The following is a 26390-nucleotide window of genomic DNA, read 5'->3' as shown; positions in this document are numbered from 1 at the left end:
TGTATAGAACTTTGAAGTGGTTACAATAAAAATCATATTAATGATAATATCAAACAAACCAATACCAAATGTAATAAAATAAAAAAGCTGGACATTATTATAAAATAGGTTTTGGGTTCGCCTTTACCTATTCATGTTAAAGGACTTTTTTGTATTAGAATTGCGACGGTTTTCTTATAACACCACTTTTTCTCAACATTTTCGGACCTTTTCCTCAAAACCTCCACTTTTCTTTACCCTAAAGAATGCCTTGTACAAACTGCATAATAGTCATGACAGTAAAGCAGAGATTGACAGCGTACAATAAGAGTAGGGGTGGGTGTGTGTGGTGTGGTGGGAGGGGGGGAGCACTCCAAACATCCCAACATGACATCCTGACATTCTGACAACACAGTGTGTCATTCAGCAAACACGAGGGCAGGCCTCCTCAGGCCACAGACGGGCCTGTGAAGTACGATGAGTCACCGTGTATAGAGTCAGTCATTATAAAGAGCTCCTTGTTCAGCAGGCTCTCTGCACCCCCCCACCCCCTCTTCCGCTCCTTCCCTTCATTCAGCCACTCTGGGATGGAGGAATTTGGACTCCAGCTTTGTATGTGATCATGTTGGACGAGACACATCATCTCAAGTGGAATTCAAAATCACTCGTTGACGAATTTGAAGAATGTTTGAACGTTGTATGAAGCTTCAGCAAAACAAACACATATCATACACACCCATATATAAAGTGGAATTTTACTCATACAATCTAAAAGTAAGAGCTCCTACAAAAGTTACATGTCCTAACCATGTTTGAAAGGAAGTGTACTTAATCGCAATACAGTTTTGAGTAACTTAAGTATTTCTGTTCTTGGACTCTTGGCCTTTTTTTTCTTTTTTTGGTTTTCCCATTCCTGTAGTGTTAAAAAAGTTGTTTTTGCATGTAAATGGTCTGCAAGGGCTAGAATCCCAAAGGTCCCTCCAGAGGGAGTTTCTCTCCCACACAAATTCCTGACCTGCCTGAATTGGACCCCTTTGTTTACTTCCGTAACATAGAGACATCATTATGTAACACTTGTGCTACTTTTGGCTTGTGTTCCAACACATTGTACATAATTAAGGGGCGGGACATCTCTATGTGGTTGACCAATTGCAACAGCGCTGGCCAGCTAACCAATCAGAGCAGACTGGGCTCTGGTTTCAGACAGAGGGTGGAAAGAGGTGCTGCAGCACAGGCAGTATGAGAACAATAAAGAGCTTTTTGAACATTAAAGCATGGAAACATGTAGAGGAACAAAATACAAATATGAACCGTAACATAATAGGGCACCTTTAAGTATTTCCATTCTTGAACCCTACTACCTTTCAGTACTTTTTACTTCACTATATGTAGTGAAAACTGTGTGACGTGTATTGTGTAGTCACCTGTCACTTTGCAGATTTACATATAAAACCTAAATTCATAATTCAAATGAGCTGCTCGACCGACTACAACATTGAAATTAAGTGTTCATGCTTTTGCTTAAATTATAACATTTATGATATAAATAATTGAAACGGGACATTTTACTTAATTTTTATGTTTACTTTGATATTTAACTACAATTTTTTGCATAATGTTCGTTCTTGACTGTATGAACACATATTCTGTGATGAAAATGTAAAACTCAAGCCCTTAACTTGTAATGGAGCATGTTAAACTTGTGATTTTGGTCCTTATATTTAAGTAAGGGATTTGAATACTTCCTCCATCACCCGTAGAGTGTTTAGGGTTTAACGTGAGGTTCCCACGGCTGGATGTTACCTCACACACATTTCTGTAATTCCAGCATTATGTACGCTGTATCAGATATCCATAAGTGTGAACTGACAGGCAGCTGCTGTTAGCAGGACACATTCAACATAACGAACATGATGTCTTGTTTGTTCGGTGTCTGTCAACATATACATTTATGTACCGGCACACAGAATATTACCCTTATTTTTAAAGGAAATATTTCAAATAAAAAGTTACTTTCTTTAGTCAATTTGGCCAAAGTTACTTTTGGTCAAACACGTATTTGGCTCTACTAGGACAAGCAACGACATTAAATGCTGCAGTCATGTTAATGCAGAAGGGTCCATTCTCCAAAATGTGTACTTTTTCCTTTGACATGTGATAATATCTAGATCTTCTAGACTCCTAAATCTGAATTATGATTGCAGTATTTTTGCTTGTGTAGGACTTTTAAAACAAATATATATTGATGTATTATTTTGCTACTTTTACTTACACTGATTACAGTAGCAATCCTTGGCAATACTTTCTCAAAACACGTTTACAGTATTAAGCCGGATATACATATATTTACATTTAACAACTTTGGTCCATTGATGCATAATTGTGCATTTTCATATATTTTAGCATCAGTGATGATTAATTTGTTGGTTTATTGCCCTCTGATACCCCACATGGTGCATCTGGTACACCTCACACTCCAGTCCATACTCAACTTGAACTCTTAAGGGTTAAAGGTCAAGAGCGCAGAGCAGGTTAATCGTGTGATCTGCCTCAAGTTTAGACCTAAAATGTTCGGATTCGCCTACTTATCTGCACATCTCAGTAAACAAAACAAAAAAACAGTTTTATTTGTTGTTGCTGCTAGAAAAAAACAAACACAAATGAGAGAAATGCACTGAGGATTCTTCAAACATTCCCACAGTCCCTGTCAGTTTTCCTCTCTCAGGAGGATTCCCAGAAAGCAGCCGAGCTTCGTCTATCTCCTTTCCCACGGCCGATTCTCCGTGCTGAGGTTTGCCACATCTGCTGCTGCACAGCTCATCCCTGCTCATCCATTTAATGAAAGAGCAGCCCAAAGTGTGGCAACACCGGCTGACCCCACCCCGACCTCTGACCTCAGACCAGACTCTGCTCTGTGAGGCTCCACTGGTCATTATAACACCCTCAGACACCTTTCACACCAGCGTTTCCACGCTGCACAGTATCCATAGCTACTCACTTAGGGATGGACGTGTACTAATGAAGAAACTAATGGAGAGGACATTCCCTGCCCAGTGTGAAACAGATGGAGTAACAGCAAATCAATCACTTTTGCAGAGAACAAAAATGTTAGACTCCATTCCAAAGTATGAGCTATCTCTCTCAAACTATCTGTGTATTGATATTCAATATCAGGTACCAAATGAAATCTCCTTGTGGCAACTAGTATCATAACCTAAAGCTGGCATGTGGCATGTGACATGGGACTGGGAAAACATATCCACATATAAGTACCCAGGATCCATGGTTAGAGTTTGGTTGGGGTTTGGCATAAAAACTTCCCGATATTGTTATCGGGAATCTTCTGAAACGAATGATGCTGACAGTTATGTGGCCAAGACCTTTTTTGTGCCGAATATTTGTATTGAGTTAAATATAAAAACACACACGCAAACATGTAAGTAGACTGCAAAGAAAAAAAAGGTTTTAACCAACTCCAGCAACTATTATCTTCTAACCATTTCAAGTGTATTTCCCCTTCAGTTTTCCCAACAGTGTTTTCCTGTCCATTGTTTCCTCCTCACGTGCACAGCTCCAAATGAGCACAAAGCCTCTTCAGTTTGAGTCGAACCGTGCAAAACCAATTCCAGATGCCAGATGGCACAGACCCACGTGGGCACGACTGCCAACCTCCACCAGCCAATAACCCCCCCCCCCCCCCCCCCCCTCAAAACACAAACACACTTTCCTGATCAAAGAGAGTGACACTTATATGGCTTAAACTGTGTGCATACCTTCATGCTTTGTACGGAGATAATCCCATTAATCAATAAAACCACCGAGAGGTTATCTGGAGCTAACATTCCTCTTCATGTTTCCCACTTCAAACCATGCTGCTGTTTCATAAGTAGAATGGTATGAAAGGCAAGTGGAATAAACACAGAAAGATTACAAACATACAGCCGTCACATTTTCAGGGCAGCTAAAGAGCCTATGTTGTGTTGTGACAAAGAAACACTTCTCCTTTATTCCTTCCACTCACGCATCCAAACATTTACTCCCTGAGCAGCATCTCATTAGACAGAGGGGTGAGCCTACACACATGCATAAACACAGTGATGCATGTGGAGTTATGCAGGACAACAGTGGGTTTACAAACTCCCTGCTGACCACAGGAATGTGAGTGCAACACACACACACACACACAGGCTGAGGCTGACAGGTCTGTAGGTCTACGGCGTGTTACAGCTGCTCACAGCGATCACAGGCCGCAGTTCCTCAGGGGGATGAAGGGAAAAGGGAGTGTAAGAGCAACTCTGAGAGGAAACAGGAACGCAGTGAGGACGAGGACACCTGCTGTGATCCTGAGGCACACTGAAAGTCTATATCTTTAAGTGAGAATGAATCTTAAAAATGTTCCAGGCTAAAACGAAGTAACTGTAAGTCAAAAAGACGGATATGATCCAAACTCTAAGAGACATATAACATTGAAAGACTAAGCTTTATTTAAAGTTCAACTTCTGTATATTGTAATATTAGATATGTGAAAAAAAAGCAAACAACTTCTGGGATCAGAAATATGAGGGTTAGGGTTAGGGTTAGGGGGTAACAAGAGTTTGGGTTAGGGTTAGGGTTAGGGTTACCAAATAAAAGGAAACTCTAGGTTTCAAAATGAGGCCAGGTAAACATCCTTTACTAGTACATTGCTAGTATCTTAAAAACTGCATACATTTTTGACACTTCCAGCAGGCACAATGCAACATACCTATCCCATACACCAGATGAATATAAGTGCATTTATACTCTCTCCTTTTTGCTCTGTCTCCACCACCAACATATCTAGCTTTTTAGCTGCTAAAGGCTCCACTTTCTTGACCATAACGTCGGTGTCGGTCTGCTGTTTGTTGCTGGGCAGGTAGACACAAGTGCACAGTGAGATTGATGGGACTGAACTACGAAATAAATGTTTAGTAAGACCCAAAACTACGAGTTAAAAGAGGCTTTGAAGCTCAGTATAGCTGTAGAGTTTGATATAATTCTCTGTGGGCGACCACTTTCACATAACCGTTCTCTGCTCCTTTGATACAGAAAGATGTTAATGGATAAAGCTTTTAAATCGTTTTGAGTGAGCATGTGCAGCTCTCTCCCTGGTATCCCTTGGCGCTGCATCAGAATGCGATCAGTTGTCTCCCTCCTTCGTTAAAAATCTATCAGCCTCAGACCCTGCTGTGTCTCGCCTCCTCCCCCTATTCAGAAGAATTTTTCTGTAGCAGAGTACCAACGAGTAGGCGGTCGTCTGTAATCAGATTCCTCTGCTCTTTCTGGGTGTGTGGACGGACAGCTTTGTCGACTCAGTGCAGTAGCTAAAGGCTAAAGTTACGAGCGGGCGTATGAGGGAGTGAAACCGGGTGAAGGGTAACGGCAGACAAGGCCGCCTCTAAAAAAAAAGGTTACGGGAGAGAATACGAGGTGTTTATTGCTGTCTGAAGTATTCCCATAATGAGTTGATGGCTTCATAAGTCAGAGACAGTTGGACTTATGAAGTTCGAGTTAAGGGTCAGATATTGATATTTTAAGTTTTCCTCAAGCTCAAAACAAAATGCACTGTTTTCCATGCCTGAAGGAAGTCCCAACTGCAAAATAGATCATGTTTTGAAGCTTAAGTGAAATTCTTTAGACTTCACCCGCCTGGGGAAGTGATCATGGATCATAAGTAGTTCTCCTTCTGGGTCCATACATCACGATAGTTTAATATGAATTGTTGTTCTGGAAAGATCTTAACGCACAAGTCTTTGCTGCTTCACACTCTATACATCATTTTTCTGACAACACATTTTGGTTGAAAGGCAAAGTCTGTTGTCCCAATGGCATTTAATAACCATATTTAAAGGTGTAGTTATAAGAACTGCTTCCTGCTGTTGAAATAACAACTATATCAAAGCTTGATGTCTTCAAAGCTTGGTTTTTATAAAGACACCTAAGCCTAATCAGTGATGACTGTAAGCAGCGAATTCAGTCAATTATGCTTTATAGATCCTAAATACGAGCGCTAAACCTAATACTCACATCTGTCTGAAGTAGACAGTTATTTCATTCAGTTGGAGAAACAGTTGAACAATCAGAGCTTCGTAGGCGGGATGAAGAACGTATAAAATTGCTCCACACAACTCATACTGAAGCTTTCAAGTAAATGAAAAATTGCTGACAGCGGTATAAAGTCACTGTTAAAGTAACGCAAAACAACCTCCCTCCCTATAAGAAGTCAACTTAGTTACACTCGCACAAAGTCAGGCTGAATGAAATCATTAAAACACATAACTACATTTTTCTGCTTCCTTCTACAAAGAGAACATGTCCCATGGTCTGAATGTAGAGCCAACACTGCCTGTATTGATGCTGCTTTATAGAAACCATTACATCATCACATTACACCACTGATGCTCTGGTACATCTCACACACACACCATGACACCACAGACCATTTGTTGATTAACGCTCTGTGAAAAAAAAATCCTCGTTCCCTTCTTTCCACTCTATGTGCTCTGAACTGGTCTACTGTCCACTGTTTGGCAACATTTTCCATCCTTGTGGCTTAACATTTCTGCCTCTTTGCCCTTCATTTCCTGCAGTCCTGTAAAAGCCAAATCCTGAGCAGTGCTCCCCAATAACCTTTCTTTGAGGAAATTATCAATTTTATCCAAACCCAACTTTGGCCAAACAGTCCTGTTGCACAAATCCATCATTTATGATTCTGCCAGATACTTCCTCCATTAATCCAGAATAGTTTGAACTAAAATATGTCATAAAATAGGGATGAATTCTAAACTAAGTTTGGCAATGCTTCATTTTACCATGTCTGTAATTTCCTAATCATTTCCTGGTAAAAAGCTTCTTGGAAAGCTTTATGGCACGGCACTTATTAAAGGGAAATAGGAATTTTATTAAAATAGCTGCTCCATTTAAAAGCAAGTAAATAATTCATTGATCATTGAATAATATATAGTTTGAATGTTAAGCTTGCATGTCAACACAGATACAATTTAGCATAAAGATCTTGCGAGCATTGACGAGAAGATTCTCTAGTTTGCGCTGGCAATTCATTTGAATTAAATCCTCGATAACAGAATTTGACAATTTCATAGGACGTTTTAACTCTCGGCAAACCACATTCTGTAGCAAATATGTAAAGCTTCTTTCATGAGTGCAAAAGTTTGGAACTAGTTAACATGTGGCTCAGCAATATGTTGTTTTATATGTGTATAACATCTCTGGGAGATGTGGGAAGCGAAAAGCACAAAAAACTTGAATCTTCAAAGGCTTTTTGGATCAGCTGAGGTCAGAATCGCAGGGGGAGAAAGGGGAAAACAGCCTCCATGGTTAACCACAGATACATAAGCCTTCCATGACTGCACGATGGAGGCCAACATAGCCTTTAACAGGATGAGATCATGAACAACGCAGTGGAACAAACCATCTCATCATCCCATTTAGTGTGATATGTCAGAGGGGCTGCAGATTCTGCTGTCCGAGACAAGAAGAAAACATATTTCTGTGCACAAAAAAAGATAGAAAGACAAGGTTTTTGGGGGGGGGGTGGGGGGGGGGGGGGGGGGGGGGGGGGGGGGGGTTGAAAATGCATCTGACAGGCAAATTCCAGAAACTGTGTGCAAATACCAGCTTCCTGGAGGAGAGATGGGAAGTGTTTCTGTGCATGTGTGCCCTCCTTAAAATTCCCAGGAGAGACAGAGGCAGAGATAACATTGTATAACCAAGACAGATAATGGGTAGAAAACCGAGGAAAGCGCCTGGGGAGAGCAGGATAAAGAATAAAGAATCCAAGGAGGAAAGTTAAAGATCTTGAGAGTTCATGAACAGCAGAGACACTTTTAATCACATTTAAAAGCTATCTGACACACGTGTGCATGCGCTTACATACCGAGAGACGCAGTCATGATGTGACACCCTCTGAAGTATCCCGTTATTTGCCGGTTTCCTTTCAGTCCTTCAACTCCAAAGTCTTTATCCCTGTGTGGTATGTTCTGCCTGAATGAAACTCTCCCTATTACAACAATCTCCTCGCTCTACCTCTCCTCTCCTATCTGAACGTGACTTGCTGAAGTTTCTATTTTTTTCGTTCAGGGGCTGGATCGTTTCGCCGCCATGCCCAATTCCTTTCGTCCCCCAGATGGAAAAATAAGCTTCCCGTTTGTTCCTGGCTTGTTGTGACACCGCTCAACTTCTGGGTTTGTATGGAGGGAGGGGTAAGAGGGAGAGAATTTCTGCCCCCTCCCCTCAATGCATCTAATAACCCTCCCTCCCACCCTCCCCTTCCTCTCACTGACCACTGAGCATTGTCCCTGCTGGGCCACTGCGAGCACTTTCCCCCAATCAGAATGGATTCCAGCAGGGTCAGAGGTCATGTGTGGCCTTTTATGGACCAGTGAGGAGCTGGTGGTGGTTAGAGGGTAGAGGGGGGGGGCTGATCTAGGGGTTTCTATGGCCTCTCTGTCAAGGCATGTGTGTCCACTCCTACCATCTGCTCGCCACAAACACGGAGACAAAGGCATGCAGACATACACTGACCGTGTCTCCTGCCATGTGTCTAATCCTAGCACATCGTAGATTACACCACAAAGCTTTTGATTGAATTGTGTTGAGTTTACTTTTGTTGTACCGGAAACATGCGCTGCTTACATTATTTTAACCTCCGTGTCACAGGAAATGAGCTCTGTCCATCTGGGATGCTCATTCATCAGTTTAAAGACCCAAATATTTTTGTTTATAAAACTACAGGCCAGTCATGAAATAGTATAATATGTAAACAAAAAACCTTACAATAAGATGTGGTTTCATGGTTTTTGGTATGTTTATTCACTTTCATGTCATGGCTCAATAATAAAAACCACACCGTTCATTTTGAAGTTGACGAGCTAGTTAGCATAGTTTAGCATAAAGACTTCAGACAGAGGGAAACTTCTATTCTGGCTCTGTCAATGGTAATACTCTCTGCTCACCAAAATATCTAAAGCTCACTAATTAGCACGTTATATTTGACTGAAGCATATGGTTGGCAAACTGTGTTACCTTAGCACAGAGCCATGCTAGCTGCTTCCCACTGTATCATGTATGTAAGCTAGGCTAAGCTAACCAGCCCCATAATAATCTAGGAAAACCATTGTGATAAAAATTGATCTTTTTATCTAGTTTCCGTAAATGTTGTACTGTTCCTTGAAATAAAATCACAAAAGGATTTTGTAGATAGCACTGTTCCTTTAAGCAAAGTGGATATTGTAATATTACCAATAGTTTATTAATAAATTAACTTAAAAATAAATGAAATTGTTTATGATGATTTAAAAAAGAATGTTTTCTGGAATCACTGAAAAACCTTTTTAAAGGATGAGGAAACATTATTAACTTAGAAATGGTTGTTGTATAGTGTTGGTTAAACACCTTTCAATGACTTTTAGCATCTTTTAGCAGCTCTCACTCATTTTGTTTACATTTCGATCAACAATTGTTCCCTGAACTGTTGTCGACCACATCATTAAATCGACTTCAAACCTTCCCTTTCTTCAGGATAAATAACGGCACTTAAAACTTAACGTCGATCAACTCTCTCTCGTTCGTCATTGACCGCAAAATAAACCATCTGAAGGAGAAGCATAGGTTTCCCCTGCCCTCTCCCTCGTACTTTCTCCTGACCTTTGACCCCTGAGGTTCAGACAGTCAAGTGTTTGTCTGAAAGACCATCTGCCTCTGGTGAACCTCCGCTCATAACAGCATCTACATTCCCCTGGCTGGACCCTGCTTCCTCTGGTTAAGAGCTTCTGCATATATATCACTGTTTATTTTTGATTTGGCCACAAGTACACAAAGGAAATGTTATTGCGTAACAGTTTATTGCTGCGCTTTGCTGTCACCAGGAAATGAAAGGACACAGAGAGAGTTCATCTTTGGGTGGATTCATGGCAAATATACTGCAGTGACTCTGCAAAGGCTATGTATGAAAATATGTCATCAGTCTGTTGTAACTAGGTAAAAACCCCGATAATGTTATTTAATATAATTTTGTTAATTTCCATGATTCTCCCTTAGTCTTTAAGATTTATATGCTTTTTAAAAGCTTTCTTTGACTTTCAAGGGTCAAGAAATTGTTGTTCAACCAAAAAAGATTAGAGTAGATAAAGTCAAGTTTTCTCAATGATCATGTTTGTCACCCAACAGTCTCATAACATTTAGTATTTGACATTTCTGTGTTTATTTAAGCAATCGCTGTAGGCACTGATTTGGCGATTTGGCAGGTGAAAAGCCGCCTAGCTGTCTTAACAGGGATACATTTGGTTTAAGAATGTAGTTTAGACCTGCGGCACATTTAAATATTGGTCTTAAAATGCGTTTGAAACAATGCTTATACGTACAATTTCAGCATAACTCAAATGTGACAACAAACTAGTCTAAAACTGTAAATACATTCAAATTTTCAACCAAATTTAACATATATTTAATGTAGAGTTTTAAACCTAGGTATGTGGACTTTTTTGATCACAAAAATGTATTCATCATGGAATTTTTTTCTGTATGATAACCTAACACAAAAACCAGCACACACAACACACCCGGCTCCCAGAATGCCCAGTGTGATTACCGGGCTGATAGCACAGTGGAAACACAGCTGAAGGGCTCAGCAAGGCTCACTGAGTGCTCTCTGTTGTTTTGCTGCCCACAGTAATCACTCCCCACATTACAGTAGCCTCAGGTCAGACTGTGCTTACAGTAATGACCCTTAACATTAAATACAAATAATTTAAATTGGGGATCTGACTGTTCTGTCCCGACGTGGCAAATTGTTTCCCAGACAATTGTCTGACTTTAACGTGGGAAACAGGAAACTGTTGTCTGCAAACTGGGGATGAGCTCCAGATATTTTGCACCCTTTGTTAATTCTTCTGTCCATCCAGCGGAGAAAAAATAATCTGTATCTGTAATCTGTATTCACAGAATAATGACTCTTTCATCAACTCTTTCTCCATCCTGTAACTGCTCTGTTCCGACAAACATATTTACAATAAACAGTTGGAACTGCCCTTTTAAGTTAACAATCTCTCTGCAATGCAAAACAAAATGGCATCATAAATACTACTTTTTTGGTTTTGTTGTCGATAATATGTTATGGTCACAATATTGTCAACATTTTCTGCAGTAGAAGGGAAAACGATATACAGATAGGATCGACTTAAACTGTGTAAACTGATAAATAGGCTTGATATTAACATATTGCCATTATATTTGAAGACTTAAAGGTGGGGTAGGTAAGTTTGAGAAACCGGCTCGAGATACACTTTTTGTTATATTCCATGGAATGCTCTTAACATCCCGATAGCAATGAATATCTTAAGTGCTTTGACAAAAAATCCATAAAAAAATGTCATCTGTGGAAGCCGTAATGCTTTAAAAAGCACGACCAATCATTTTAGCCGGCCCGGCTAAAATAACTGGATGGCCTACCTGCCTGTCAGCCTTCCATCTGTGCACAAACTTATCTCATGCCCTCATTGGTCATGTGCGCGTTCGTGTGTGTTGGAGGAGGGGCTCTGTAAGGAAGTGGCAGATTTTTTCCGGCTGTGTATTTTCAAATTCTAGCGCACTCGAGCTGGTTTCTCCAAAATTACCTACCCCACCTTTAACCAAGCAGCTCAAGTTTTTTATTAAACGGGGGGTTTTCTTTAATTTAAGGCAGAGGGACTAACAAAAACTGGTCGGAGATCTGCACAGTGAAAAGATACTCTTCACTCGTTGCCTATTGACTGCATATAAATTATACTGCAGAAGACTACCAGTTTGCGACAAAAGTATAAATCCAGTGTGTGAAAATGCATTACATCGTCTGAATGTAGTATTTGGTTATCCAAAAACAGATCAATCGTTTCACGAGTGACATCTATCAGTGTAGTAGTCAAGTCATCAAGTCTCGAGTCCGAGTCACTCTCGAGTCCCCACTCCTCGTGTCCGAGTCCAAGTCTGAGTCACCGAAGAAGAGGTCGAGTCAGACTCGATTCCGAGTCCAGGACTCGAGTACTCCAAGTCTGACATCGATATATGATATTTCCCTCTCTCATACTAATCTAGATAAAACAATACATCTATAAGGGCCACATTATACCTTATGTCAGGCTAGCTTTGGCATGAGAGGCCCCCTTTATGGAATCCTGTTCCCCTGCCATTATTTTTGTTAGGGCCAGTTCACTTTTGGCTGAGGCAATGGCAGGCAGCCATACCAGGATACAGAAATAGCATGTTTATCCTTCAGATTTACCATATTTTATACTTGATTCACAACATTATATTTAGTCCACAAACACTTAAACAGAAACTGTTGAAATTACTTTTTCACCGAAGCTTATTTACCAGGGTGAAATGATTAAAGTTGCTTCCCAACAGCACCACCCTCTTGGCATTACTGATCATCAATTGTTTTTTTTTAGCTTCAACAGGAACATCCCAGTCACTTATAGATATATCAGATTTAAGACACTACCACTCAAAGACACTTGTGTTTTTTGACACTACAATACATTCCTTCTGTAGCTGTGTGGTACATATCTCCTCAGGCAGGATGTCCCAGCAACAAAAGACCCTCCCCACTCCTCCCGTCCCCTCCCAGAACAGGACGTGAGTGTGCATCCTGCCTGCAGTGGTCTCTTCCTCTGTTACCGTCAACTATTATTAGTTCCAGTATCAGCTGTCCCTAAATGGGCCTGAAAGGATATCCCAATCCATTTCATCAAGTCCTCCAAACGCTTTCTACCTTAAACCTAAGAATAATAAGTAAGCCATCCGTCTTCCTCTAGACAGACATGACCTACCAGAAACAGAGCCATACCCACATATCCAGCCAATAGCAACAAAGGACAGGCCAGGTGTGTGTGCGTGTTTTGGGTATATAGTGCCAAGAGGACATTCCAGCCAGCCCTTGAACCCTGTCCAGCAGCAATCATTAGAACAAGTGTTTGGCTTTACACTCTTATGCCACACACACACACACACACACACACACACACACACACACACACACACACACACACACACACACACACACACACACACACACACACACACACACACACACACACACACACACACACACACACACACACACACACACACACACACACACACACACACACACACACACACACACACACACACACACACACACACACACACACACACACACACACACACACACACACACACACACACCTTGTGTCCAGCTGTGTTGGTCCCATTGCCCGCTAGTCCGGAGCTGGGAAAACTCTGAGAAATGTTTCACTGGGAAAAGAAGAGAAGACCCTGATAAGATTCCAAAATGCAGACCCATCCACATCAAGAAGTGTCCATTGGGACCTTATCTCTTACCGTAGGGCGTCGGAGGAGACACTGGGAAGCCTGGAGTAGGTGGGACAATGTCAGAACCATCTGTCTGTCCCCGATAGTCCACGCTGTTGGTTTTGTAGAGATGCCCATGCTTCCAAAAAAGAATTTAAAAAGTAAGAAAGAAATTAGGGGAAAAACACAATAACATGTTGTTGTTTTTTTTTAAAGTCTTATAGGGTAACAAGCCCACACACCAGCACACACCAGCACACACCAGCACACACCAGCACACACCAGCAGACATCAGTCTTGTGATTTGTGTGTGGCTACAGGCTGTGTTTTGGTGTAAACAGTTGGGCCATTCATGCCACCCCACCCAGCCATAAGAGTGCAAGAGCAGAAACCAAAAAGAAAAGCGATACAGAGAGAGAAAGGGAGGAGAGTAGAAAAGGAACATCTATAATGATGCAGGTTCAGTTACATTATCTCAAAAGAGATATTTTAACTGATCTTAAAGTGATAACCATGTGTTATAATTGTTGTCATGTAATTCTCTAACACATTGATTTCATTTATTGTCCAAATGTTTTGTCAGATGGTTAATTGAATCCAAAACAGTGTAATCTGATCAGGGCTGTTGACATGACACTTATAACGGGTCAGACATAAGACCAGTATTCAAAGCGATGTTTATAGACGTACTTAGTGTGGGTGAAGTTCGACTACTAGAAGTCAAAGTTCACAGACGTGAACCAGGAAACTGTGTTTACCTGAGATGGTGAGAAAGGGGGACTGTAGTAGGCTGGGGATCCTCTGAAGCTCTGACCCCCCTTCCATCCTGGGCTATGGAGACCAGCGTAGTCCGTCACATCACTGACCTTCATCTGCTGCTTCCACCCTGAGATAAGAGAAGGGTGAGGAGAGAAAGAGCGTGGGAGGAGAGCCAGACAGTCAGACAGATTGTGATCTGAAATATAATCAACCAAAGAATCAAACTCAGTTATGCGTCCCTTTTTATATCTACAGTATCTATCTAAATATCCACACGCAGCTATGTCTCTACTTGTAAAAGAAACACATAACATCTAAAAGAAACACATAACATCAAATAGTAATTATGGTATGATCAGATAGTAATAAAAGGTGATGACAGTAGTTCATGTAAAGCGTGTTTGTCTCTTTCAAAACAGTCTATCAGTGTCTTCGTCAGCGCTGTGTAGCTCCTGTCATCAGGGCAGATGCTGTGTGACTAAACAAGACTTCACTGTGACCAGATGGTGGAACATCATGGCGACTTGTTGGGAAAAAAAATCTTAATGAACAGTCAGTGATTTTCTTAAAGTTGGGAAGCGATCATTAAGAGCACAACCACACATTTTGGTTTTATCTAACTGGTTTTAAAAAGATTCATAGCGTATTTTATTCCCCTAACGCATCAGAATTGGACAACATGTCAGCTGATTAAATAACAGATAATAACACCTTTTGTCCTCTAGAAGTTTATTTTTGAACTGTCTAATGTCCTACTCATTACATAGCTTGTGCCTAATACATGTATAACAAAATTGAAGGAATCCTTTTTTGACATGTTTGGTTTGTACCCTGTGAAATGCATAAATAAGACATAAACCTTCAGTGTAAGCACTGAAATTATATAGTTATAATCGGCCTCTTTTGCTCCCCAAGTAGACTGTTTACCTGGATTCAAAGCCAGCTCATTTGTGATTATTCCCACGACAAATGGACTAGAACTCAAAAACCAGATCGCGTAGAATAACAACATCTTGACCCATTGCCTAGAGATTCTGCATTTATGTGAAGATATCAGTTTAAAAAGATTACAAGGGAAGGGAAGAACCATTAACACATATTTGTAACTCTGCAGCAAAGGGAAAGGTGGCAAAAATAGTAAGTAAACCTACTCTGTTTCCATTATTCTTTTTCACCTTAATTAGCAAACAGTAAGCATGCTAATAGTTGTAGCAGTTGTGTTGTTGTTGCTGGAGTGAGCCAGGTTTGTGGATATTTATTTGACCCAAAACTTCAATATTGGCAATACAGGGGCTGATTTTGTGTTAATATGTATAGGCAACAATAGTCATGTAGATTTGATAATATATTTGTATTAGTCTTTTTATCTATTCTTCTTTGCTGAAACAAACAAATTAATTGTGAATATTATTCTATTTTTACTTTTTTGCAACTGCATAACCACAGTCTGACATGTGTGTCAAGATAGAGATTGAGCATGCTTGCATATGATACTCTATATACTGTAAACTGTAAACCCCAATATGGAACACTGTGAGCTCAGCTTTCATTGTGAGCGTCCATCATCTCATCTCTGCTTGTCCAACTAAAACTAATCCAGTTCCTCTTCTACACCGGACGGCCCGCTGAGAGCTCTTCTCCAGAGTTTTTGTATCTTCACAGTGTCAAGTAGCACTTGATACCCGCTGTATTCGTGAAGAGGCTCCTCTCTTTTGAAGACTGCACTTCCAAAGATGATGAGAGGGAGAAGGAAGGCATGATGCAAACACACTGGAGAGCAAAGTGTTGTGTCAAACTTCAAAAGCATTCCTGATCGCTTACAAACTCCTGCCACGAAACATCGTCTTGAAAAACACATGGACGGTGAAATATTGGTGTTAATGCTACAAATATACCCCCGGGAAATATCCCCCTGACAAACTCGATGACCTACATACACACAAACCCACATGTTCCATTTCCTGTGCTGAAATTCCATGATTAGGGGGAAGAACCGCAGCACCTCTCATTGACCTGACAGTGTACAAAAACACAGGGTCACAAGTTAAATGTCAGCCATAATGTAACCCTGCAAGGCACATGGCCTTGGGTCAAAGGTAACCACAGTGGGGACCTTCAAATCAGGAGCTGTCAAAGCCTTTATTGACTGTCAGGAGCTCCCACGTAAACCATCAGGCCACTCTGAGGTTAGCTTTGATGGAACAGTTGCTCTGTACACAAAGAACTGGGAAGTAATGACATCACCTGTACACCTATAACCCTTAGTCCTCAAAGAGAAAATGAATCAAGTGCAGAGGTCGCAACAGAAATGTGTTTTTCCTCGTGGTTGCGTCCCAGTGGATATGAGAGGGAGTAAATCTTTCATGAGTCCCAGCAGGGGGAGAAAAAAATAGTGAAGAGGAGGCAACGCAGACACACATGTGTCAGAAAAACAGGCCCCATCACTGTGAAATGTTCAGGTTCAAGTTTTTAAAAAAGGTGTGACATTTGTTATGCCAGAACCTAAAAATACCAGGATCAAGTCCCTACATTATTCACTTGCAGTCCAAAACAAGTCATTTTTTGCAAAAACAACTTTTCCTCACGCTTTTAACTCCACATGATTGGTTGCACCTCTGATTTGGTCAAAGGATCATTGTTGAATTGCACTGGATATCAGATTCTTTTTAAGACAAACAGCTGACGTCCAACTCAATCATTGGTTTGAGTGAAATGGTGAATACACTTCATCAGAATATCTTTCTATTGATCTCTTCCAGTCAGATAGTCAAATAAAATGAAGGCAATGAACACCTTTTGTCTCTTAACACATTGAGTTTAGAACTCAAGTTCCTAATCTCGTGAATAAACTGCGGTCTTGTCTTTTCTTGTACGTTAGAAACATTTTAATAAAAATAAACATTTTTAAACACCGACAACAAATCATATGTAATGAGGGACAGAACACGTTTTTTTTAAAGTGATTAAACACTCCCAGTTGTGTTTATATTTTGATTGGACTCTCAGACTTATGACCGGTGTGCTCTATGTTTATGCTTCAACTGTTGCACTATTGCCATATAATATAATAATAATAATAATATAAAATGAACTCTGCGTTACATTAGTTTGTATGGTATAGATATCTGAAGGTCATAAACCAATTATATGATGCCTGAATTGCTTAAGTGGGCATAGTGGTGACAATTCCGTAGAGGTCTGAATGGTTACTAGGTTAAATTCCTAAACAAGTAAAGATAAAGTCTTCCTAGTGAGTCTATCTTATCTACGCTGCAAGTATTTGGGTAAATGCAATTTAAAAACACATTTGTGTTATCATACCAACTGGGGGCATTTTCCACATTGTATCATCAGATATGGTACACCCCTAGACTGCCATGTAGTTAACCATTAAAAAATGAACCAATAAGTTCAACTTTACCTTTTAAAACGTCTTTATCAGGATTTTAAGTATTGTTGTTTTAGTTTAATCAGAAATGAAGCATTAGATGTCAGATCTAAATCTTCTAAACCTTTGAGCTCTTTCCAATTATTGGCTCATGATAGACTTATTGATTATTATCATATCCCGCTCTGTTGAAGTAATGAATTTAACCTTGTTCAGCTGCTTGCAAAACCATACATTCTATAATTATGTCAGTGGATTGTGTTTTGATGGCATACCTTATTCTGGGCTTTACTTTGATTGGTCCGTCTCTGGACATTTTCCCCTTACGTAACTTTTTATTCCAGTTCTGTATACTTCCATTCAAGCTAAGACAGATTGTATGGTGAACACAGGCCATATACTAGTTACATTGCAGGAATATCCACTTCCTGTTTAATGAAACGCTTCCACCCTCAGCAAACACCATGTACACTAACAAACACACCTTCTGACACACACACACACACACACACACACACACACCTTCTGACACACACACACACACACACACACACACACACACACCTTCTGACACACACACACACACACACACACACACCTTCTGACACACACACACACACACACACACACACACACACACACACACACACACACACACACACACACACACACACACACACACACACACACACACACACACACACACACACACACACACACACACACACACACACACACACACACACACACCTCTCTCTCAGGTGGAGATTTCCACAATCAGGCAGTCCTTCAGTCCCTGGTTATAAATGGTTCTCTGTTTATGCCAGCTGAACCAAGCTCCACAATATAACAAGTCCAACCTAAGAGCTGCATCTGCCCACCACCTTTTTGGCACACATGTATTTTCTTAAGTGTGGCATTTCATCCAGGCAAACCGTCACAGTGGACTTGTTGTGCCTCTGTAAGAGTAGAGCTATGTAAAGGTACTCTTATAATTTACCAAGGTAAATGGATAGTTTACCCAAAGCAGCTACATTTTTAGTGATGGCTGTATTTTGCAAATCCAAAAATGTTAAATGGCTTGTAATATCCGTCTCATACGGATCCACACATGTTAGCAGCTCTCTAAGTCTTTTTTAGGCAGATATTTTAGATGTAACAATGTTACGATCTAGTAGGTATAATGTTACCTCCAAGTTTTCCACGTTAGCATGCTAACATTTGCAAATAAGCTCTTAGAACAGTGCAGCTGAGCCTGATGGGAATGAAATTAGTTGTGCAGATGTTTGGTCATCCAAAGTCTTGGACCATGTCTGTACCAAATGGCATGGCAATACATCTAATAGCTGTTGAGAAATGTCCAAATGGCACACTCGTCTTGGCACTTTAGGAAAAGTCAGAGGATCTCCAAAGCTTATAGGATTAATTCTCAAAATACCTCCAACATTGCGGTTAGCAAAACATTATCGAGATTTTATGATATTGTTTTAAATTATTAGAAATATCTTACCTGACATATTGGTATTTTCCTTGTGGCTGAGGCCATTGGTGTGGAGGGAGGCTGATCGGGACAGGGGGGCACAGCTGGTAGGAACAGGAATAAAAGTGGGGTCCAAATCCAAAATGAGCTGGTTCAGCTGTTCAATGGACTCATCAATGTCTGTAGTTAATGAAGACAAATCCTCTTCTTGGCAAGACAAACCCTGTCTAGTATTGACGGACTGTATGTTGTGGGTAACGTCTGTGCTAAGTGGGACGTTATGTGTGCCGTCCTCGTCCTCCAGTCCCCTCTGCACTGCCTCCCTGCTGCTGAATCCTCGAGGTGGTGTCCCAGGAACTACCAGAGGTGGAGGCCTCTCTTTCCTCAACTTGTTTAACCTCTCGCCCCCATCAACTTGGAGGTGAATATCGGAGACGACGTCAACCATTTGCTGCTGCCGAACCCAGGAGTGTGTGGAGTACTCAGTGTGGGACGATGTCTGAGTCTCGGGCAGGTTCTCAGAGGAGAGGGAGCAGATGCTGCTTGAGCTCGGCACGTCTGAAACAGGAGCCGCCTCACCGTCAACTTCGTCCTCATCATCTAATATATCCGTTTCCCTCTCGCTGGATGAAGCCTCTCCATTGATAGTGTGTTCCATTCCTCCAGTCATCTCCCCTCGACCTGAAGCAGCGAGCTCTGTCATGACCTCCAGAAGAGGTTGAACAATCTCAAAGTCCACCCCAGGGAACAGCCTCCCGGCCTGGGTGCCCTTCTCCCGTGCAGCCCCTCTCCTCGGTCCGGCTGCGGCCCACCCGTGTGAGGCTACAGACAGGCCTGAGTCGCTGCTGGCAGACGGAGCGCGGTCGCTCCAGCCGGGGCTGCTGGCGCTCAAGTGGAACGAAGCACCTTGCTCAATATTCTTTCTCACTCCAGGGTCCAGGACATGAGGTGGGGCTGTGAAGACAAAAACAAAAAGGTCAGAAGAAGATGTATATGTTGACAGAAGAGTGAAAACAGATGGGAGCGTGACCTGTTGAAGCATGGGTAGCTTTGCTGTCAGAAGTTAAGAGGACATGATGAGTGAACTATAAATAACAAACAAAAAGTTGCGATTTAAATATTAAGAAACATGGCATCATTTTAGGAACTAATTACCTATACATCAAAATAAGGGCTTTACCTAACTTTCTTTATACAGTAGATTTTATTATCAATCATGTTTTCTATTAATTAATAAATCATGTGGTCTAAACTCAAGAAGTCCCAAAGATATTCAATTCCCAAGAGAAATGGCGAGCATTCACGTTTTGCAATATTCATTGCACCTTTTATTGATTCAATTTGAAATTCTTCTAGCTGTAAATAAAGTTAAACATTCTCAAAAAAGCTGTGCAGCAGTTCGATCAATTTGAAGTTTACAGCAGCATATGTTAGGCAATAGTTTTACAGATCAAGTGTATTGATGTCACCTGATGATTAAAACTGAAAGCAAAAGTCCTCTTCAGTAATATGGAAACTGTTCACAGAGATATTAGTGACTGAATCATAAGTTAACTGTAATATTTTTACGTAAAGTAGAAAGTACACCTTTGGATTGAGGATATTCTTACTATATATGACTCCATACCTGCCCCAATACTGTATGTGAGTCACAGTGACTAAAACACACACAGACACACACCTGTTGGACCCCAGCCATCAGTCCAGACACACTCCATGTAGATAACACAGAGGCTCTTTGTGTGGGCTGTCGGATGCATACGTGTGTCATTTGTGTATGCGTGTGTCACGCAAAGGACATGTCTGTCATAGACGTGTACCTGAGATCAGGTAGAGCTGATTGCGCACGCACGCACACACACACACACACACACACACACACACACACACACACACACACACACACACACACACACACACACACACACACACACACACACACACACACACACACACACACACACACACACACACACACACACACACACACACACACACACACACACACACACACACACACACACACACACACACACACACACACACACACACACACACACACACACACACACACACACACTTTTATAAATGTTAGCCCTTAGAAGGCATAGATACAATAAGGGGCCAGGAACCTACAGGTACAAATTATGAAAAACTAAATACAACCTTTAATTTCTTGGAATTGAACATGGAAAGTCTTTGAATGTTTGATGTTTAAGTAGCTATGATAATCCTGATTAATTAATCCATAATCACAGATTTGTTTATTACAATTATTATGAGAATGGTTTCATCGTTAAAGTACATTTTTTCAAACAAAAATGCCAAACAATTGTGAGGATTTTCTGCTTTTTTTGTCAAATACGACAGTAAATTATATTTGGATATAAGATTTTGTTTCCATTTACTGACATTTTATAGATCAGATAATGCATCTCATATCAAAGAATATGGATTGTCCGTTGCACCCCTAAGGCTTACCAAACGGTAGCATACTACAACTAAACAGACAAGATCTTTTCTGATAGGGGTTGTTACATTAAGATGAGATAAGACTCGTACAGTGACTGCAACAATACATATAGTGCATACCAGAGCTGTATGAGCACAGCCCCTTAAATCCAGAGAGGCAATAAAACTCAAATACCAGACATGCATGGTAAACCCTCACAGCTGGTCTGCTAGGTCTCACACACACACAAACACAGATGCAGATAGTAGTACTGTACGTTCACACACTGATCTTTACTGTATAACTTTCACAATACTATAAAAAGCTTCTGTAAAAAGGACACTAAAATGCCCAACTAACATCAAAAAGCAGCTTACTTACTCACCAGCAGTCAGGAGTTAACTTTCACTGTTGCCACTGCGGACTAGAAACAGGATGCAAGTGCTTGCTGAAGCCTCCCTCCGGAGTCAGAGAAAGAGGAAAAGAGAAACAGATGACAAGCGGAAAGGAAAGAGGGGTGCAAGGACGGGGACAGAATGAAAAGGATGAGGCGCCAGACAGAAAGAGAAAGGGAGGCTGAAAAAGATTCAGACCGGCTTGGTTGGTAGTAGCTCCTCTGCTGTCGTCCTCTCAGGCTGCCACAGGAAGACAAGCAAAGAACATTCTTTCTCTGAAGGTGCTAACAGCCCCCCTGCATCCCCCCACCTCCTACTCTCTCTTTCCCCTCTCATGTCACTCCTTCTGCACTACAAATCCCCGCCTTCCCCGTCCGTCACTACGGGACCAAGCTCCGCTTTGCCTCATCCCTCCTCCTCTTTCCTACCCCCCTGCATCCTGTCCCGGCTGACACAGGTACAGGCAACGCTGTGCAGAGTGTGTGCACTCATGCGTGTTTAAATGTGCGAGGGGGGAACGCAGTAGGAAACTGTTGGATGGATCGTTCACTAGACTGCATGCATGCACACAGGTGGAAGCACATGATGCACTTTCAAGTAAAGAAACAAAGCACAAAGACCTTGAGCTGGCCAAATACGGAGAGGGGAATGTAAACATGGGGGCGGGCTCTGGAGCGACTTGTGTGCAGAAGGGGGATGGGGATAAATTGGAAAAATTGCAACCTGCAACTTGAACCTGAGAGCAACACGCTTCAGCTAGAAAACAAGGAGACCAGATAAAGGGGAAGAGTAGAAAAGAAGATGGAGTGATAGAAGAAGTGGAGTGGGCTGAGAGGGTAAAGTAGAACCACCTGTGGTTGAAAACAACATTCTTGCGACTGGCTGCGTTGCTAACTGGCTGGCACCCTCATTATGCTCATGTGCATGCGTGTGTGCTGGCGGTTAAGTGTAATGGCCATGTGTGTTTGCCTTATGTGTAAATGTGCGTTTACATGCCACTTTTCCGCATTTCTGCCCCAGTGATCGGTCCAGCTAAATTACATGGCTGGCAGAGCAGATTTAGCAACAGCATAAAACAGCTGGAACTGAAACCTTAACCGCCCGGTTAAGTGATTGTTTCAGCTGTCAGGGTGTGTGTTTTTCTGTTTGTGTTTTTCTGTGTGTGAGTGGTTGTTCTGACTAAATTGAAACTCTTTGACAAACAGTCGCCTCCGAATCCACGGGTCCGGTCTGGAGGATTGTCGTTACGCCCATTCCCAGGAATATCGTTGTGACCGCAGCAGTTGTAAGCTGTCAATCTGATGACCAGACAATTACCCACAGAACTGACCGCAGCGAGGGCCTGAGTCTAAACAGAACTGCTCATAGACTGGATCTGCACCTACAGGGGGATGCAGATCTAGTCACTGTGAAGATCTGTTATGACTTCTGAAGAGCAGAGACAGATGCTTAAGCTGATTTATTTTGGCCACTAAGCTAAAAATCACTTACTTTGACATACTATCTTTTAAAGTTGTTATGGCAAACATGCTACTTCCATATTCATCTACTGGGGTTGGTGTTCACCTGATAAATGTAAGTCCAAATGTCACTCTTTTTTATCTCTGTTTTGGCCTCCATCAAAGAGAAGGAATTAGATCAGAATGGACCTCCCCATTCAAATCTATATAGCAGGATGATCAGATCAACCGCATATTTTGTCCCCCTTGATATTGCAAAGACTGGCCAGATAATAGTAGCGGGCTAACTTCCATCTAAGGGGGCTTGCGGAACGTCACGGACAAAATATTTTGGTGAAGATGTACAGCAATGATCTAGGAAGCAGTGGATGTACGATGTCCAAGAGTCTTTGGTTGATTTTTGATTATTGTCTGTGTAACTTGTTAAGTAAGACTGAGGCAAATGTAAATGTGCACCTAAACCAAGAAGACTATGAGCTAAAAGAGGCTAAAAAGCTCAGTAGAGCTGGAGAGATGATAATAAGTATATGGGTTCAGCATTGACATCAAGGGATTTTACATCATAAGCAATCTTTTGATCCATTCTTTAAAAAAAAAGAAATGGTAAGAGGACCAGAACTATGTGCTTAAAAGGGCTATCATTGATATTCTTCTCATAACAACAGCAAGCAGCCATAGTGGAGCATTTAGAAGACAGATATTTCAGTCAGGAGTTGTTGGAGACCAAATCTTATATAAACATTGGTTTGTCCTTTTAAAAGTCAGAACTAAGCATTGGCATTCCAGTTGTCCTAAGGATGCCTTGGAAACAGAATAAAGGTCAACATTATGTAAGAGAAGGGCTGACAAGTGCTGTGTCTTCAAATGTATTGTTTCACTCCTAAATGCGGTCTAATTATAAAGTCACAACAGGAATCCAGAAACATCAGGATGAGAAAGGGTAAAAAAGAGAAACAGATGTAAGACAAATCATTCTGAACTGAAGTTGATGATCAAAAGACATGAAATGCACCTCACCTGTTTCAAGAGGAGATGCGTCTTGATATGAGTCTCGTCTGACCAAAGGGTCCAAGGTGTCATAGTCCACCGTCACACAGTGACCGTTGTGCCACAGCTCTCGGCCTGCACATGGAAATAACAAACAGCAGACAAGGAGGCTGGTCAGGAGTCAGTTAAACGACACACACACAATACAAACAGCTGATGCCAGATGTTATTTCAAATTAGATTTTAGAAAAATTGTGATTTTAAATTAAGGCTTTGCTTCTACTGTGTGTGAGTGTGTCTGTGTGCCTGAATGTGTGTGGGTTTCCCCCTTGTGTTTTCCCCTGTACAGTATCTCCAATCTGAATTCCTGCCAGATGTGTGTGTGTGATAACTTCTCATATTGCTTCCTGTTTAGGGACGAGGAGTGTGAATGTGCGCATGAGGGCCAATTTGAACTCCCGGTGCCCAACACTGCCCCCACCTGGGTGACTGTTTGTTGGACTTGATGAATATGTGCTTCATTCATGAGTAATAGGTGTGTGTTGCTGTGTGTGTGTGTGTGTGTGTTTCAGGTGTAATGTTTCAAATGGAGTCATGTCTGTCTCTTCTGCTTCAATTAGGAGACACAATGAGGCTTGACATAGTCTCGGCTTTCTGCACCTGTAGCCAAAATACTGTGTCTGTGTCAGAATGAGCGAGTGTGTGTAGGAGTCCAGGTGTTTGCATGCGTCAGTATGAGCAGGGCTTTCTAATTAGGGAGTCACAAGATGATTGACAGCAGAAAGAAAAATCCAAATAATTCTAATATCTCTTGGAAATGAATGGATAACATTTTAAAACAGACATTAAAAACACAATATAAAATATACATTAACAGTATTTCCTTTGTTAAATTAGTGACACAAAATTTGGTTGCCACTTTCACTGTCCCCAGAGGATACATTCCCTTTCCTTTAGCGCCACCATGAGGTAAAAATCCAAATACCTGCAAAAGGAATGAAATTCCCAAGAGCCTCAGCTCCTCTTTTTGATGTATGTTTATAAGCAAATGCTTACAGTATAAACTAACATGGTGAACATTATACCTGCTAAACAACCACATGTTAACATTGTCATTGTAAACCATTTAGCATGCCATTTAGCATTTTGTTTAAAACAAGGCTGTGCCCGAGAACGTGTTTTTAGAGAAGAAAAATGTAACGATAATACACAGAGAATCCAGAATCAAAGCTTCGCAAATACTTACTTAGAATAACATAATTGAAACACCTGCATACTTTGTTCAGTTATACAGTTCGTTGCAGTTATGTTTGCTGGTGCCTTATGTTTGTGTAAGCTTGAGAAAAAGTGTACCTGTTATCTTTTCAGGGCTGTCAGAAAACCACAGCTCTACTTTGCCCTCTTCTGGGAACCGGGGATCTGGAATATTAACACACAAATCAGACAGCTGGAGATATTTCCATGTACTTCACACCTGCACTGCCGCACAGCTGATACAGAGTTCAGGGTCAGCGCCGGTAGTTCATATTTACTTTGGAGGAAGACTAGAGGATTTATCGGTCACTGATTAAGATGGATATTGCATCAGAGTGTGATAGTGGCTGGAACAACAGTTAGCAGGATATACATACCTTCACTGGCACAGTCCAGGTCCGCCTTACTGAAAGTGAGGGTGTGTCCGTGCACGAGGCCCGTATGGAACTGGAGACGGAAGACGACCTGCCTGCTGGCTGAGCGGCTGTTTTTATCATAACAAACCACCTAAAATCAGAAAGATGACACATGTCATGCTGCTCTATTATCTGATGTATCTGAGATAAAAGTCTTCTATTTGTTGCATAGTTATAGTTTCAGTAAATAAGGGTGAATAACGGCTTCAAGTCAATTTAGTTGTGAAGCAAAGCTAGTTTTTATATTTACTCTGTTTTAGGTTTTTAAATATTGTTATTTATTCTGTCATATTATTATATATTTCCATCTGGACTTTACAGAACAAGAAATAGTAAGGGTTCCTTTTGCAGGTCCAACATTCCGAAATAATTTCTTAAAGGTGGGGTAGGTAAGTTTGAGAAACCGGCTCGAGATACACTTTTTGTTATATTCCATGGAATGCTCTTAACAT

General features: G+C 41.2%; 1 protein-coding gene across 5 annotated transcripts in view; it reads right to left on the bottom strand.

The window, feature by feature from the left end:
- Positions 1-26390, bottom strand: part of si:ch211-191a24.3 (tensin-3) — a 45665-nt gene that overhangs the window by 7882 nt on the left and 11393 nt on the right. For all 5 annotated transcript variants that reach the window (XM_034147254.1, XM_034147255.1, XM_034147256.1 and 2 more), the window contains 7 exons: positions 25900-26029; positions 25622-25687; positions 24299-24403; positions 19005-19928; positions 14106-14233; positions 13378-13486; positions 13222-13290 (listed from right to left, as the gene is read on the bottom strand). In XM_034147254.1, coding sequence (XP_034003145.1) covers positions 13222-13290; positions 13378-13486; positions 14106-14233; positions 19005-19928; positions 24299-24403; positions 25622-25687; positions 25900-26029 — 1531 coding nt within the window. The remainder of the gene's footprint in view (positions 1-13221; positions 13291-13377; positions 13487-14105; positions 14234-19004; positions 19929-24298; positions 24404-25621; positions 25688-25899; positions 26030-26390) is intronic.

This window comes from Trematomus bernacchii, unplaced genomic scaffold (assembly GCF_902827165.1).
Source record: "Trematomus bernacchii unplaced genomic scaffold, fTreBer1.1, whole genome shotgun sequence".
Classification (NCBI taxonomy): Eukaryota; Metazoa; Chordata; class Actinopteri; order Perciformes; family Nototheniidae; genus Trematomus; species Trematomus bernacchii.
Note: the sequence above shows the minus strand (reverse complement) of the source record. Positions and strands in the feature narration are given on the sequence as shown.